The sequence below is a fragment of the Echeneis naucrates genome, chromosome 22 (genome assembly GCF_900963305.1).
Source record: "Echeneis naucrates chromosome 22, fEcheNa1.1, whole genome shotgun sequence".
NCBI classification, from domain to species: Eukaryota; Metazoa; Chordata; class Actinopteri; order Carangiformes; family Echeneidae; genus Echeneis; species Echeneis naucrates.
In genome coordinates, this window is record NC_042532.1 from 16,430,306 (window position 1) to 16,443,260 (window position 12,955).

The following is a 12,955-nucleotide window of genomic DNA, read 5'->3' on the forward strand; positions in this document are numbered from 1 at the left end:
AAAAGCAAAAAAGTAAAATAGAGGCGCACAGAAGGACATGAATTCAAATTAGCTTTGACAGAACATTAGTCTATTCCTTGTACTATGCAATACTTTGGCATTCCCCTCAAGCAGTCGCTATTAAATGCCCTTCGATTGCTTTTGATTTACAATCACCATGTTTAATGTTTCCAACAAACTCAGTGAGCAGGACGCCAGGCTCTTATCTGAAAGCTTTAACGAAAATTGAGGAATAACACCTGCTTTTACTGTGCTCCCATGTCCGCATTGTACATTTTATAATTTCTGTTAAATGCAGCAAGCAAAACAAAATAATAAAACGTGATGGATTTATTGTAATTGTCAAATGTCTGCTTTACTTCCAAAGACAGGAGCACTGAGTTGTAGTATAAAAAATGTCCTGCAGTCATAAAAAATAAATAAATAAATAAATAAAAACAAAACTTGGCATCCACATTGAGGAGTAAAGAAGAACTTTTAATCCTTTTTTTAATTTATTTTTTACTATCAAACGTATCAACCAAAAATAAAAAAAAACTCCTGCTTTACCTGTGATAGTGTATAAATCTTCCATGTGTTCTTATGAAAGAAGTGTGTGTTGAGATATGACCACCATCATCCACATGAGGAGTTCAACCATACCGTAGTGCATCTTATCTGACACGCACACAATACACAAATTAAGCACTTCTGCACCAATGCACATAAACATTGATGAGGACTTTGGGATGACCTTGTCCTGTCATCTAAGCTTTATTAAGGAATCCATGAAGGGGAAAGCCATAAAATTTGCTCTTATTGGATTCATAGCTTTCGAGAGTACATCAGTAAAGGAAGCCAGAGAGAGTACACAAAGAATACACAATACACAAAGACAGAGAGAGGGAGGGATAGATAAAGTAGTTATTTATGAACCAGATTAAGAGTCAAGGCACAAATATAATCGATTACCATCAACCTGCCATTGGTCTCTGTTTACGTGTGTTTCTTGCTTGGAATTCTGTTTTTTTTTTTCTGTGCGTGGGAGTCTGCCTTACTGCGCTCATGGACTGTTTACGCACCTTTCCCTCTCTCATACACAAACAAGAAAGGGTCTGTGCGTCTGTGCATGGATGCAAGTTCTTTATGTGTGCATGTGCATGTATTTCATGGCTCTAAGTTGGCGTGAGTGAACGGCTGCGTCTGCCGTACCTGTAGCCTGCAGCAGTAGTCTGTGGCAGGCGTCAGATCAGACAGCTCACACTGTGTGGCGGCCCCGCAGTAGATGAGCTCCATGGGCTCCTCGTCCCTCGCCCACTCCAAACGATATTCAGAGATGTCTGTACCCGAACCCTCAGGACTCTGCGGCACAAAGAAACACAAAACACACACACTCAAGCTAAGAAAAATCAGCAGGACTCTGGAATTAAAAATACATGAACTGGCATGAATGTTTCCAAATAACAGCGAAGCGTCTTTGGCAGTGTGTCGTTGCCCTTTGTGCGTTTTTCTCACCTCCCAGTTAAGCGTTATGCAGGTGTTGCTGGTCAGGGTGATGAGCGGTGCCCCGCACTGGCCAGGAGGACCTGCTGCAGTCGTCACCTCTGTCGGGTCAGAAAATACTCCCAACTACAAAGCACAAACACACACACACACACACACCAACGCGGACAAAATTACCGCAACGTTGAGGAAGACAAAGCTAAATATATTACCTGTGTCTGTATGAGTGAGTCCTGAGCACATCGATTTATTTTTAAGTGTGTATGCCTTAGTGTCTGCAGCGTTTGTCGCTGCATTTGATCAGTCCGTCTGAGTGCCAGCTCTTGTCTTGTCTATGTGGATAATCAAGGCAACGAGTCATTAACTCCAGACTGTGGAGCACAGCTGCACCCAAACAAGACAACTGTTAGACTCACTGGGACACCCTGACCCGATCTCTACCTGCCCTGTTTATCTGAGTGTGTCTCCATCAGCAGACTTCAAGGCCATAACAGCCGTTACACAAAGACTGTCACGCTTGCCAAATGGAAAATAAGAATTACTTTTTATGTTTTTAAAAGACAGATCTGCTGACTGCAATAACTAACATCATCAGAGAAGTAGGTTTTGTGGATTTATATGGTCTCGTCTGTTAAATTTCTTTCTTTCTTTTTATTTTTATAACCCTGCTGTGTGCGTGTATGAATTTCTCACCCCAGCCTCGTTGGCAGCCCGCAGTCGGAAGCTGTACGTGGCACCAGGAAGCAGACTGCCAATGGTGCATTGCAACTCCGACCCGTGGTACACCTCTGCTGGCTTGGCATCCCCCTCACTCATCTCCAGACTGAACACACACTCCTCGCACACTCCCTCAGAGACGGGGGAGTCTAAGCACAAAGGAGGCCGAGAAAGAGAGGCGTTCATGATCAAACTGCGATCCCGTGTAACGGAAAGACACAACATTTTAAATGACACGTGTTTCAGCTCATCAGGTAAATTTCTCGATGATTTACAACAGAGACTTTCCTCCACCAGACACTTCATTCTGGTTGCGGTTTAGTAAAGCTAATAACTGACGGAGACAGTGGGGAAAGCCTTCTGATACATAATGTCTGACCTTTAGCTCGAGCCAGTAATTGCGGCAGTGCTGCCTGGATGTGAGATGATTATGGCTGTGGCCAGCTGTATTAAACTTGGTAAAGCAGGAACTCTCTCTCTGTTTCAGACTGGGAGATTTTCCCTGCTAGCAGATAACAGTGCTAATCTGCAATGATGGGCTGACATTAGGAGAGTTAAGTCAGATATGAGGCTAGGTTACGCATTTCATTGGCCAAATTAGGCTTCAATTAGGCCGAAGCATGGTTGGCTAAGGTCACATTTGAGCTGGCCAGGAAAAATTAAACTGCCAGAGGGTGATTTAGCTGACTTGGGTTGAAGAAAATTCAAATAGGTTCTAATAAATAAAGCTAAACACAGTGTAAGCGGATGTCTCCACTCACCCCATTCTAACTGCACTTCCTTGTGTTTGGCTTTACCCACAATCCTTGGCGGCTGGCAGGGCCCAGGCGGAACACTTAATGTACGAACAGGAACACTGACAGTGCACTTGATGAGCAAGGATGAACAGAGAAAAACAGAGGAAGAGAGACCAATTATTATAGATTAGTCGATAAATGCGAAAAATGTCAGACAAATGTGTGTGTGTGTGTAGCGTCTACATTTTCCAATGTATTTTTGCGCCACTATTACCCCGTTTCAAAGTTGTGTATTTGTGCGTTCGTGTCCTACCGGGCTGTGTCCTCCAGTAGTGATGCTGCAAACACGTAGGCGGTAGAAGGTCCCGGGTGTCAGGCGCTCACACATGCATTCTGTTGCTGGGCCACTGTACGCTACCTCCCACTGGCTCGCTGCTCAACACAAGCAGGAAAAAAAAGGACCCACAATTACACAATCACATACACATGCATAAGTGCATATACATAATCTGCTGTTTGTTTTCCTGCCGCTGACCAAATAATTTCATTTATACCTGCTCGCCACTTTTTTTGCCGTTGTCAGATTATGTAGGCCTGTGAAGCTGCACTCATGTTATGCAAATTTAGTCCTGCTTGATCCAAAAGCAATTTTGCTGAAGAAGCAAATGCATTGTGACTATGTAATGTTCATGTTTTCTTGTTTTTTTGTTGTTGTTTTTTTCAAACTCTGACAGCAGCATAAAATGTGTTTCACATAAACTCATAACACATAAGCACCACATATCAAAGTGTCTTAGTTTACACCACCTGTTGGTGTAAATTACCAGCACAAACACCGTGCAGGCACATGGTAACTATTTAATGCGATGAATCAGAAAACACAATGAAATGAGTCAGATTGAGAGTTCATCACGGCACCCACTGGTACGACTCAGTCAAAGTGATGAGGAGGTGAAGAGAGCACAGAGGAAAAGAAAAATAAAAAAAGAGGAGGAGAGATGGAGACAAAGTACAAATGACGGAGATGAGTGGAAACAACTTGGCTCAGAGGTTTCAAAAGTTAGGATTTTTCGTGCACTGCTGAAGTCATTGACATCAAAATCACACCACATCCTGTCAGCACACAGAGGGGAGGGGCTAAATTACATAAATTCATCGTAATTAACCATTTTATCCTGATCCAATGCACTTGCAGGAAACGATGTCTGACGGTGGAGCTGAATAGCTTTCACGTTTTTACATTCAACACAAAGTTTTGTTCGATCCAATTGAATAACTCAATGGCATGGCATCTCTTTTCTCTCCGTGCTCTCGTCGACTAAAAGAAACAGGACGACTTCTAGTTTCCTGCAGTTGCTGATCTTGTGGAATCCACACAGCACCATATGTTTAATTGAGGACAACAGAGAGGGAATGATGGCTCTAGTTTTTTCCAAAAGAAATACATCGCAGGAAGAAAACAGACGGTGCATTTGGAGCTTTGTTTAAAGCTCAAACTCAAATTCAGCGACAGATGGATGAAGAAACACTCCAACAGATAGAGCTAAATCGTACCTTCGGAGCACCCCTCTGATATCTCCAGTAGGTACGTTAGAGCTTCTGAACCCCCGTTGTCCTGCGGAGGATCTGTTGGAACAGTTCATGTGTCTCATTTTAGTTTGGGTTAAAAACTTAAAAAAAAACAAAAATTGTTAAATTCACAACTTGGTCTTTATCATTCAGGAATATATATATCTATACACACACACACACACACGAGACTTCATGTAGCTTCCTCATCAAACATTTAAAAAAACAGCTGCCAAGTGTTTCATGAGCACAAGAGCTAATAAAAAAAAGCATTTCAAGCTCTTATTATTTCTTCAGACACCATGATGGCGAAAATTATACGATACACGGTTGGAGATGATTTATGATGATGAAATAAGTAGCAGAAACACTCAAAACAATCCTCGTAGCTGAGCCTCATCTGCTACTCAGTTGCAGAATTATTTCCGTAATCGCAAATGTACGACTTTAAGTGATCACAAGATAAAGCCCACGATGAATGAATTAGTACTACTACTCCTCCCCCCGACGTGACTGCACTGACTGAGAGACATACAGTAGCCTCTGTGCCATGTTGGCAATTTTTGAGAAGGATCTGACAAAGGGCAGACTCCAGCAGCAGTAACAAAGGACAGATGGATGAAAGCCGACGTGATGGCTTTTATGGCATGTCCCTCAGTTCAGTGAAAACACCCCAGAGACAGCAGCATTATCAAAGTTTCATTTTTGCTTTGAAATGATGTTAATGCAATTGTGTGTTCGGTGGTGGAAATGGGAGATGTTATGCTTGCGTGTGCCGGTTTACCCCACGTGACGGTGAATCCATAGGGTGTCGCTGCAGTGACGCAGGGCGTAGATGGAGGGCCCGGTTTGTCTGGATTGGTGGTGCACACCAACACTTCGCTGGGACTGCTTTTCCCCTCTATGTTTGAAGCTATGAGCTGCAGGGAATAAGGGCAAAAATGATAGTATGGAGAGAAGAGGGTGACCGGAGGAAGAGATGGGAAGGAAAAGACAAATTAAGCGACAAAATAATTAACAATGAAACGGAAAATAAGAAAGATTCTTTGTGCCAGTGGTTAGACATGCAATGAGAACCTGCAAAGAAATCTATCAGGGTAAAGTAATGGTCCTGGCTAATAGGAGTCATTACTCTCTTCCCTTTCACCTGTGCTTCTCCTGGCTCATCAGCCTCTATCCCTCTTCAGTTTACTCATCCCATTATCCCGTCTGATGGACATTCTGCTTTGTTCCCTTATGTTCACAGCGGATGAAAATCACAGAGAACACAGAGTGCGTCTCTTTTTTGCGGCAGCGTGTCTGCACTTCCGCTTCGTGTATGCGGCAAAGTGGACGTAAGGTATAGTTTGAGATGGCTGGCACCACAATAGACAAACACACATGCACGGGAGTATCTGAATCAACACTCCTGCCAGAACATCTTGTTGCACAATGTCCTCACATTATGAGCAGTTATGTGAGAGCCGGCTCTCCTCACCACTCAATAAAAGGCCGCTGAATTTCTTTGTTTAACCACTCTTTAAATTGCAGCCAATTCTCTGCTGTTCAAATACTGTATGTATTTCTAGATTGATGGACATTATATTGCCCCTGGATAGATCTGTATCCTTGGAAACTTCATATTTTAACATGAGGCTGTCACTTAATGATATAATCAAATATTTTTCCATCTGAGAGAACATAAATTAAAAAAAAAAATAAATAAATAAATCAAAAGGCAGTTGACATGAATCTTCTCTTCTGACTTTATACCAACTGACTCGTTAACACTGAAGCAGAGTGAGGATGCTCAGTTTCGATCATTTTCTAGCCCGCACCCATACAGACGGGTGCAGAAATTTTAAACACACCGACGCTCCATCACATCCTCACTTACCCTGAATTTATACTGTGTACTCCTCTTCAGGCCTTGTACAGTACAGGTCAAGTTTTCTCCAGTGTACTTTGGATGAAAGTCTGTTCCCTGTGGGAAATACACTGTCAGTAGTCTGTGGAGCATGTTGATGCAATAAATGCTGACTTTGTCCATTAAACATCGGTGTACGTAAAGAGGATTTGAAGTTCTTGGCTCATGTGTCGTTGAGCATTTTCTCTTAATCTGTGCATCATTTCCTTAGTTTGCCTTCCTTCGATTCCTGACTGAGTCCAAATATTAAAATAATAATATGTCACAAAACCAAGCTAAGGGTTTGTGTTTACAGTGGTGGATTATGGATAATGTAGTTGTAATGGAATGGAATTGGAGTGTGTGTGGTACTGACGCTGTTGTCTTCCTGGATCTCAAGCGTGTATTTGAGCTGCTCCTCGTTGGGACTGCCCTCAGGACGCCCCCACTCCAGAGTCACCCAGGACACTCCTGCCCTTACCAGCCGTGGTGCCAGAGGCAGAGCGGGCAGGGTGCCCATGGTGTAGAACATCACCTCTGGGCTGCAGCCGCTGCACAAAGCACAAGCACATTTCGTTTTCATTCACATCCTTCTATTTCATGTTCTACTCAAAATGCTCAATTCAAGTACTGAGGGCCATGCCGCTGGGTCATTAAATTTTAGGTAGAATTGACAGCGGGCGGGGTAGGAAAAGAACAAAGACACATACAGTTGCAGTGGAGTTACTGTCGTAGGAGTGAAATGACTGACGATACATGGCAGAATATATGTCTCAGGAAAGATAAGGGGGCTCATTTGTGAGTTGCAGGTGGAGAAAAAAAACAAAAAACAAAAACATTTGAATACACACTCAGGAGCCGACATCTGAGAGGTTGTAAAACTTCATCAAGTAAGAAAGATAGTGTATAACCAAAAGATTGCAAGTCCCGCATTTTTTTTTTGTACAAGTGTGCGTCTCCAAGGGTTCGAAGGAGACTTCAAGCTGCAGGATGTATTAAGGCTGCCATGAGTTTCGCCAGGGAGCTCATCATATCCCCCGTCTTGCCCCCCCCGCTCCTCTCCATCACCACCTCCGCTTCTCCGCTGTCACCTTAAGGACTGAAAAGATGTTCCCCGCCATAATGACAAAGAGCAAGGACAAGAGCACAGAGGAAATGGAGGGAGGGGAATCTCCCCCACAAGCTACAGAAAAGCAGGTACGCGTTCATGTCTCTGTCCGTCATATAATGGAGGCGATAGGGGCATGTTGTGGCTCACATTACCACAATTTGTTCCAATGGGCATCAGTATCCATGGTTACTAAAATGCAGTGTGTTATCTAAACAGGGGCAGTCAGTGTCAGCTGCTCATTTTAACAACTGAAATGTATTTTAATATATCCTTGTTCTCGGTTTATGTGACCAAGTAACAATAAAGTGTTATTTCTGCCGTCAGTGCTGTTCGTGATGATGATGGTGTGTGTGTGTGTGTGTGTGTGTGTGTGTGTGTGTGCAGCACATGTGTTTGTTTCTTCGGTCAAAGGCCACAGTACCTTGAGCCAATGTCGTTGTGTGCAGCCACTCTGAACGTGTAGCCAGAGGCGGGAAACAGTCGCGACAGCTTACAGTGTCTCTGGCTCCCAAAGTAATATCTTGTGAATACACTGTTCTTCTTTCCCTGGAGAGAGCAGAGGAAGGGCGAAGGAGAGGAGAAGGAAAACAAAGAACGATAAGCAGAGAACAGGAAGATAAGATTAAGTGCATCGAGAGAAAAGGAAAACAAATGAGCAAAAAATAGCAGGACAGAGGAAAAAGTACAGACAGGTGAAGATTGGGAGCCAGACGATGGTAGAAAAATTGTAATTCACAGACTCAGTAAATCTTCTCAGAGGAGCCACATGTTGATATCTAGTTAGTAAAATCCATGGGTTTGTTTTTTTTTTTTTTTCTAAATAAGGGGAAGACATAACAGACGTACCTCATCCCATTCGAGTGTGTAGTTTGTGATTTTGGATCCGTTGTCACCCGGGGGCTGGGGATGACGGAGAAATGAAAGAGACAGAAGCAAAGAGAGAAATGGAGATTAGCCAGGGATTAAAGGCTGACAGACAGACAAAATACCTGCCCTGTTTTTTTTTTTAGTTTTTTTTTTTTTTAGAATTGGCTTCACATCCTGTCTGGGTGACGCCACACTTAATCATTGACTGTGAGTGGAGAAAAATTCGCTTGTGCGAGAAAAGGTCAGAGAAGGCTGCAGGGAGGAGCCCTGACTACCTTCTGTTCGGTGTTCAGGGCCGAGAGAGAAAACGTACTGCTGACTTTCAGAGAATTAAGTTTATTTTCTATTATTTTCTTAAGGAAATGAAAAATATGCCAGGAATCTTTTGTTGTTCTGGTGGCATTAAATTGATTTAGAACAACTGGGTAAGTGCAAAGGTGCCATCAAAATGAACCGACGCATACATTTAAATCACGACAATGATTATTGGCAGAAAAATGGATCGTCATCTGTCTTCAGGGGTGGCTCAGCATAAAGATGTCAGTGGCTGTACCTTCCACTGTAAGGTAAGGGTGCTCTTGGTGCGGTGGGAGAGTTTTGGGGGTAATGGGACGTCAGGGACGCTGCAGTGTGTGGTGAACGAGCCGGCCTCCGAACACGACCCCCGAACCGAGTTGTACATCGCTGAGACCCTGAAGCAAACGCACACACAAAATAAAAAGAGGTTTAAACGTTTTAAAAGATGAGAGGATTACCACTGTTTCAGCGGAAGGAGAATAAAGCAGGTAATCCAGTCCTTACCGTACGTGGTAGTCTGTCGCTGGCCTTAGGTCTTTCAGATGATACTCCAACTCTTCACCGCTAAGACGCGGACACACAAACACAGCGCCAATGTCACCCCAGTGTTCTTTATCAGAGCTTAACAACAACATATTTGTGTTCCTCCTACCTGTATATGAGGCGATACTTTCCATCTCGCCCCTTATCTGAGAGAGAGACCTCGTAGGAGCAGGACACTGGCATCCCGTTAGTATGCCTGTTCACCAGCCCTGCTGGGGGGGCCCAGGACAGCCGAGCAGTCCGTGCCTGCACATTGGACACCTATGACACACATGAACAAACTGAATGATACATGTGATGTGCAGAAAGAAAGAAGCACTATATTTTGCCTTTTGTGTATTGTGGCTGCCGTATTCTGTTATACTATATGAAAGGCAGCATGGCAGCATAGTGGTTAACGCTGTGGCCCCACAATAAGAAGGTCGTGCGTGGGTTTCTTTCCACCGTCCAAAAACATGCACGTTTGGGTTAATTGGTCACTCTAAACTGTCCGTAGGTCTGAGTGTGTGTGTGAGTGGTTGTTGGTCTGTCCTGTTTCTGTGTGTTGGCCCTGCGATGGAATGGCGACCCGTCCATGGTGACCCCGCCTTCCTGGGATTGGCTCCAGGATACGAGGTAGAAGATGGATGATTATATTTTATGCAGTTTTATTCTAATGGATCTTGCTCTGTTCTTCTCGTGGCAACAGCAATTCAGTCCCTCCATTTTATAGTAAAGTAAAGCAGTTCAATTTCAAAAGCTTTCTAAGTGCATATGTGTGTTTTTCGTTTTTTTTTTTTTTTTTTTTCTGTAAATCCATATAAATGTGTGGAACAGTGAAACCATGACTCCAGATTTGGCTCTTCTTTCTGATTTAGTGTGATTTAGATACATCTGTGCCAGAAACACAAAAAAAAGTATATGGAACAAACACACACACAAAAAAAAAAAAGCCTGCATGTTTGCCTGTTTAACTGTGTCTGCCTGCAAGTATGTGCATGTTTATGGGACTTTTAGCTGCAACACATAGTGGGCGAGCCAATTTACTGTTATTTAGCACAGTCTGCTGCAATTCCAGACTCCACATCCACTGAATCGGCGATGAATGTGCCTTAAGGGAACCACAAACCACAGCCATGCCTAGACAGTCTATAAGGAAGAGCAACAGACAGACAGGAAAAGAAGAAACGCAGAGACACTTCGCTGTCATTTGTGCACCATAATGATTAGCTTTTGTGAGTTAATGCCACTTTGTCCATGCCCGAGAACATCTGTGTATTTGATTAGAAGTAATCTGGGCCCACTAATTGTGCCCGTCACTTTGCTCGGATGTGAGCACGTCAACATGCTGCCCAAAGCAACGGCAACCTGATGGTGCAAAGACGGTGGCGAACAGATGGAGGAAGAAGGAAGAAGATGAGAGAGGAAAAATGAAAAATGAAGAACGAAGGGCCATTGACCTCCAGAGACATCCAGTGCATCATCTGCACAACTAAAGGGGTGCTGAGTACAGTAAAGCATAGCATACAGTATAATCTATTGTATTTCCATCAGCAGCTCTCATGGCCAATTTTGACCTTTCCCTCCACCCCTCCCCATGTATCCATACAATGGCTGCTTTTATGCACAGTCTAAGGGCGCTTCACAATGGGAAAGTGACTTCCGAGTGTGTTCGTCCCATCTCAATAGAATTTGGGCAGAAGAGGAAGAAGGCAGAGTGAGACAGACACACTGGTCTCACTGTAGAAAAGCATTTAGCACCAGGACAGAGAGGAGAGGCGTCCATTCCCCAGTGAATATGGATTTGGAAGTGAACAATGAGTCTGCACCACGTGACATTTTGTTATCCACCACACTTAACCCAAAGCGCAGGTCCAAGATAATAAATGGCCATATGCATTTTAACATATCAATTAATGAGCTTGCGTTTTAAACCCCTTAACATTTTTATGGTCGTAGCCATAAACCCACCAGCATGGTTTGGTTTTTTTTTTGTGTGTCTTTTTATAATGAGCTTAAAAATCACAGTCTAAGCAACAAATTACAGTACTAGTCTGGAGAAACTCTCACATTTTGTCTGATTAAATAACAGCTACTGACGTTTCCTTCATAGCAGGGTGGTGATTGTGCCTACTTCAGCTGTTCATGAGATTTATGCAAGGTGAAAAGACACAACTGAAATTACTCGTGACTATATAGTAAATGTGGCGGAATCGTCGATCTATTTTTGAAAACTGGGATGGAAATAAAAAAAAAACAGATATGTTAATGTGAAATAAACATTCTGCTGCGTAACGCTTTGCTGTGAATGTAAATGCAACCACGGTGTTTGAAGAAAAAAAAAAAAGCAGCTTTGCTCAGGCACAGTGAGCAAGATGCTACAGGGAGGTTTATTTTATCCTAGCCGCCACCCGTTCTCACTCACAATTCACCTGAAGTAAACACAATTTATTAATATAAAAGCAGGCAACACAAGCAAAGGTGTAAGGTAATACGGTGAGCCTTTTTAAATGAAGAACTTCATCATATTTTCTGTGTTTCTCACAACACCTGCTACCATGCTTCTCCAGCTGAATCCATCAAAGGGAAGTTTGGTCGGATATAACCCCGACCCAACTATTGCTTCTTTTATAAATGCATTATGATTATGAAAATCTCAATCTCAACATAAAAACAATTTCAAACTTCCTGTACTCTCTCCTCCCTCCCTTCTTCTGTTCCCTCTCAGTATTAGCTACAGTAAACCTGCTGTGTCAGTGTATAGGTCATCTAACTGGATAAATCACTAAATGTGCACCAACTTCTGGTCTCTTTTGTGAATTTTATGCCAGCCCACCCCGTCCCTTTTTACGCTCTATTTTCTCCTCCTCCTCGGTGCCCATTTTCAACCTCTGACACAAACTCCTCGATATCAAATGGTCCAATTGCACAGCCTGCTGACCAAACTGTTTTCACCCGGACTGAGCAATTCCTCTGTAGCAAGCCGTGCCTGCAGCTCGTCCATTCACAGCGGCCATGAAAGGAGGAAACAGGGCTGCTTCAACGTTTATAGTGTTTTTCAGCTGAAAGATGCACAGTGGGAAGTCAATGACGTGGATGAGGAGGTGCTGCCCTCATGTGGCCACGGAGAGCAGAGCTGAAATCTCTCACCCTTTGACTAAATATCATTTAAGCCCCTCATGATGCACTGCACACACAGGTCACAACTTTTTTGTTTTGTTTTTCTGTTTATTTTTTTATTTATTTATTTTTTTTTTGGGTGGGGGGTGGGTTGTTATGTTAATCCCAGAGACAGGATAGAAATCTGGAAAAGAGATCTCACCTCACGCCAGCTGTGACTCCATCAGACAAGAAGGTGATTGATGGAAGTGGTTGGGAAGAGTGTCGGGGTTTGTGTGCCTGTGCATGTGTGCAGTTGTGGGAGGAAGGTTGCATACCAACCTGTGGTTTGTCGATTGTAGACAGCACGTCTTGAACACGCTTCCCCTCTGAGTCATGATCTGAGGAGACACAAAGACAGCGACTATGAAAAATCAATTGCAAGAGTGTAATGTCAGCCCGTGGTCAGCCGAAGTTTACTGCGGGCAGTTTGGAAAATTGCATGTTTTTCTGAAAGAAGAAATAAAGGCAACTAAAATAACACTTAATGTGATGCAACACTTGATTTCCTCTGCGTGCACCTATTTCGTCTCATCAAGCCCATCACTCAAAAAAATAATAATATCCAATGTTCCTCATAAAAGGATTAGTCATGAATTCCTGACTGAG

General features: G+C 43.2%; 1 protein-coding gene across 2 annotated transcripts in view; it reads right to left on the reverse strand.

Annotated features, from left to right (window-relative positions):
* The window catches only part of fndc3ba (fibronectin type III domain containing 3Ba), an 81,806-nt gene that overhangs the window by 14,335 nt on the left and 54,516 nt on the right, over nucleotides 1-12,955 (reverse strand). For both annotated transcript variants that reach the window (XM_029493289.1, XM_029493288.1), the window contains 15 exons: nucleotides 12,629-12,687; nucleotides 9,318-9,469; nucleotides 9,170-9,229; nucleotides 8,922-9,060; nucleotides 8,348-8,401; nucleotides 7,923-8,047; nucleotides 6,767-6,941; nucleotides 6,382-6,468; nucleotides 5,290-5,425; nucleotides 4,491-4,562; nucleotides 3,250-3,368; nucleotides 2,961-3,066; nucleotides 2,176-2,348; nucleotides 1,495-1,608; nucleotides 1,192-1,341 (listed from right to left, as the gene is read on the reverse strand). In XM_029493289.1, coding sequence (XP_029349149.1) covers nucleotides 1,192-1,341; nucleotides 1,495-1,608; nucleotides 2,176-2,348; nucleotides 2,961-3,066; nucleotides 3,250-3,368; nucleotides 4,491-4,562; nucleotides 5,290-5,425; nucleotides 6,382-6,468; nucleotides 6,767-6,941; nucleotides 7,923-8,047; nucleotides 8,348-8,401; nucleotides 8,922-9,060; nucleotides 9,170-9,229; nucleotides 9,318-9,469; nucleotides 12,629-12,687 — 1,721 coding nt within the window. The remainder of the gene's footprint in view (nucleotides 1-1,191; nucleotides 1,342-1,494; nucleotides 1,609-2,175; nucleotides 2,349-2,960; nucleotides 3,067-3,249; nucleotides 3,369-4,490; nucleotides 4,563-5,289; nucleotides 5,426-6,381; nucleotides 6,469-6,766; nucleotides 6,942-7,922; nucleotides 8,048-8,347; nucleotides 8,402-8,921; nucleotides 9,061-9,169; nucleotides 9,230-9,317; nucleotides 9,470-12,628; nucleotides 12,688-12,955) is intronic.